This window comes from Sciurus vulgaris, assembly GCF_902686455.1.
Source record: "Sciurus vulgaris genome assembly, chromosome: 11".
In the NCBI taxonomy this organism is placed as follows: Eukaryota; Metazoa; Chordata; class Mammalia; order Rodentia; family Sciuridae; genus Sciurus; species Sciurus vulgaris.
In genome coordinates, this window is record NC_136472.1 from 21,290,139 (window position 1) to 21,294,658 (window position 4,520).

At 34.0% G+C, this 4,520-nt stretch overlaps 1 protein-coding gene across 1 annotated transcript; it reads right to left on the bottom strand.

The window, feature by feature from the left end:
• Positions 1-234: 234 nt before the first annotated feature.
• On the bottom strand, positions 235-1,164 carry LOC306639090 (olfactory receptor 5T18-like; the record flags this gene model as incomplete). Its single annotated transcript, XM_079102521.1, has 1 exon — positions 235-1,164. One exon carries the CDS (start codon positions 1,162-1,164, stop codon positions 235-237), a length of 930 nt encoding a protein of 309 aa, XP_078958647.1.
• Between the last annotated feature and the right edge of the window lie 3,356 nt (positions 1,165-4,520).

Consider the following 4,520-nt stretch of genomic DNA (forward strand, 5'->3'; position numbering starts at 1 on the left):
AAGTCTCAAGCAGTCCAATACTGAGGTTTAGAGTATATAGTCTGTTAAGCAAACCTCTCTTCATTTGTTCTTTCACTGCTGCATTTCTGACCTGTGGAGAAGATGAAGGTTTTAAGCCTACATACTCTCTGCCACCTTGTGAATCCAAATAAAGTATTTTAACTAAAAATTATAAGAAGAAGACGCTGAAAATGAGTCTATTTTTAAATTTATTGTCTAACATGAAAATTCGTTTTATTCATTCATCAATTTTTTAAAAAGTTTTTTCATTGCCTCTATTACATCTTTGTTTCTCAAGCTGTAGATGATGGGATTCAGCATAGGGATAACAGTGCTATAAAATATCGACACGATCATGTCATGCTCCAAAGCATAGCTGGAATTTGGTCTCATATACATGAAGAGGATGGTCCCATGATAAATGGACACTCCAGTCAGGTGAGAGCCACAGGTAGAGAACACTTTCCTTCTCCCTTCAGCAGAATGCATCTTCAGAATGGCCAACAGAATGAAGCCATAGGAGATCAGGACAATCAGGATGGTGACTATCTCAATGGAGCTCACAAAGAGGAAGAGAAGAAGCTCATTTATGCGAGTGTCAGAACAAGAAATAGCCAGTAGAGGAGGAATATCACAGAATATATGCCTAATTTCATTGGACCCACAGAAGGACAGGCTAAAAGTGGCCACAGTGTGTAAAATGGCATGTAGAATTCCTCCAACACAGGAAGCAATGATGAGTGGCACATAGACCCTGGGTGACATGCTCACTGAATAGAGAAGTGGGTTGTAGATGGCCACATAGCGATCATAAGCCATGGCTGCCAAAAGAAAGCACTCTGTGGTTCCAAAAGCAACAGCAAGAAATGACTGCATTGCGCATCCATAGAATGAAATTGTTTTGCTTTTTGATATAAAATTTGCTAACATATTTGGGATAACATCTGTGGAATAGGAGGCATCCACAGAAGACAACACACTCAGAAAATAGTACATGGGATTGTGGAGCCTGGAGTCTGTGATGACCAGTACAATCAGTCCCAAATTTCCTGTAACAGTAAAAATGTAAACAGCTAAAAATAGAAAAAAGAGAAAGATCTGAACTTCTGTATTGTCTGTGAAGCCCCGGAGTACAAATGAATGAATTTCAGTGACATTCTTCATGTTTAAATAACATAAAATGAACTTGAAGTTCTTCGGATCATAATTCATGGTCTATGAACATAATGGGCAAAATTATGAGTCAAGGGAACAAGACTCTATCTTTTAAAAATTTTTAGTTGTCTTTAATAATTATATGTAGTAGTAACACTCACTGTGACTACATATACTGGCACTTAACATTCTTTGATTAACATCTTTTCCCAGTACTTCTCCCTGTCTGCCCATCTACCCTCTTTGGGATTCCCTTGCTCTACTCTACTGCTCTCCTTTCTTCCTCTTTTCTTTCTACATTCCACATATCAGAGAAAGCACAAGACTCTTGACTTTCTCAGTTTGGCTTCTTTCACTTAACATGATACTCTTTAATCATATTTATTTTGGGCAATATATAATGTCCAAGCAGTAGATCAGGAGACAATGAGAAGACAGTGAAGCAAGAGTTGTTGTCACTCATGTAAAATCAAGTGAGAGGCACAAATTTTCATTAATTGATTAAACTCATGTCTTTATTGAAGCCATCAGGTCAATGAGTTGATTTATCACTGGGTTTTTTAGCTATTTTTATATCAAATTGCCCTAAAACTCCATGTGAACAGCTAAAAAAATTTAGCAGAGAGCTGAACACATAATATGCAACTAGATAGAACACATTGATAGAATTATTAGAATTTCAGATCTTCCAGAAGTTTGAATCTTTGTTCTACTCTCCTGTAGTATTCAAACATTGTTTATTTCCCTTAATGGCACAAGTACCAAAGAACAAAATATGTTAAAAAACTGAATCTTTAAAATTACCCAAAATGTAAAATATGCTGAATTACATTGCTTAAGAGAGTAACTGTGTTTTGTGTTATGAGCTAATTTCTAAAATATAGTCTATATCCTTCAGGTCTTACTAGGATTTTATAAATAAAGTTAAAATTTAGAGGGGAAACAAGTTCCATGAAATTTGAACAGCAGCATAAGTTTCATTCAAATTTCTTTCTCAAGTACTTCTCATTTTCTGATCCCTTTATGGCCAAACAACTGATCATTGGCTAAACAACTGATCATTTTTATTACTTTCAGAATCTAAATTCTTATTGTTCTGCATGTCTTCCCACTATGTCAAATCTGTGATGAAACTTGTTGAAATTATTCAGCAAAAAGTTGATTTTTCTTTAAAGTTTTCATATCTGTTTACAATTATTGAATGTGCACTTAGCAATATAACTGCTAGTCAACTGTTTTACTAAATCACATCTAAAGTAGTTCATAAAATTCATAATCAAAATTATAATAACAAAAATCGTTAACATATTTGTAAAATTAAAGATAAAAATGTAGGAATAAATGAAGGAAATAATAGACTAAATCTTTCTTTACTAGTCTCATGATTAAGCAAATTAGTTTTCAGAGTTACCTGTAGATGAATCACACTTTTATTATTTCAGGATACAGTACTCAGTTGAGGATAGCTTTTCTCTTACAGGTATATGTTAATTATCTTCTATAATAAACCAAAGATAACTGAGTAAGTCTTGAGGGTAAATAATTAAAAGCAAATGATAACTTATAATCTATTTAGATTTAGCAACACAAATTAAGCACCACTAAAAATAGCTAAAGATACTGATTATATCACTATTTCCAGAAATAATGCATCCTCCTGCTCTTTGACCTGAAGATTTCAGAAATAGCCTAAGTTCAACCGTTCAGTGAACCCATGTCCTCCATTAGGTCCAGGGCAGCAGCCCTCGACCCAGCACCCTGTCGCTGTCTTGTGATCCTTTGCTTGGAAGAAAGCCATACTCAACAATCTTCTGGGATAAGAAAAATCCGGGATATCTGTATAAATCACCCATGTCAAGAAAAGAGTATTTTCACAGAAGTAGAAAGAATACAGAGAAAGAAAACTACATAAATGAAACATCTTCCTGTTGTTTCTCCTCCCTCTCTCTCTCCCTTCCTTCCTTCCCTCTTTCCTTTGTTCCTTCTTTCCTTCCCTCCTGTCTTCCTTCCCTACTTCCCTCCCTCCCTCCCTCCCTCCCTTTCTTGCTTCCTTCTCCCTTTTCTCATTTTTCTTTACATTTAATTTTTGTTGTTTTAAGTTTTGATTTTTGGAAAAACATTGTCATCCTGAAGGGGTGCTTCTATCCTTTCATTCCAAGAAAACAATATCCTTGGTACATGAAGTATAACTAGAGGATAGTTTCCTAAAACAGCATTAGTAGCTTTAAATAACATCTCAACAATATAGATACAGAGCATCTCTTGCCACAATATATTTCTTCCACAATATTTTGTGTTTGTTTTCTCCTTTTTTGAAAACTCTCCCCTCTATTATACAAATGTTTGCTCCCTTCAAATGCCAACATGTCATGGCCCTTGCTATTTTTAGCCATGTATTATCAAATCTTATGAGTGAAGACTGTGCATGATTCATCATGAACTGCATGCTTAAACAGAACTCAAAGTCACCAAGATTAATACATTCATGATTTAAGATTTTTAAAATCTACATGATGAAATAATCACAAATAAGGTGAGAGCATAAAAGGCAGACTGAGAAAGTAGATATAATTATGCAATGCTTGAGTTAGTATATACTAAAAATTTGTTGAAAAATGGAGGAAGTGTGCCTTCAGGCAATTCACAAAAAAATAAATAAATAAAAAAACACCTTTTATGGCCAAAGCACAGATGTATATAGCTTTAACGATGAACTGAATGATTTACATATAAAGTGATAAAATTTTCTTCCAATCACATGAAAAAGAACAGATTGAAAAGTCTCTGAATACAAAGTGATGGTGAGGGCATGAAACAGAGCAGACATCCCCACGATGTGGGTAGGAGCATTAAAATGATCAAGGCTTTGGGAAATAAAAGATTAATAAATTTACATATTTAACAAAATCATGGAAAATATACAACTAAATGACTTAATATGAATAAGTGATAAAATATGCATTTGAGTGAAAAAAAAGAAATTTTGCATATGCAGCAAAAGAGAATTAGTGTTAAGACATATAAAGGTAATTAGAATATGTGGAAAATCACTTTATTTGGTTAATGAGTACATAAATATTAAGCAATGACAGCTTGCATGAATAAAAAATAGTAAAAATGATCTACTTTGGGCAAAGGAAATAATGTGATTGACTCAAAATCATATTGAACAGGAAGAGGAAGGAGTACACAAAGAGTTTCAATTTCATAAATGACTATATATGTCAGAAATAAGTTAATGATGAAATAATGTTTATATAGAAAGTCACATATTTATTTATAATATTCATTATAAAAACAAGTATGGGGCTAGGGTTGTAGCTCAGGGGCACTTGCCTAGCATGGGTGAGGCCCTAGGTTCAATC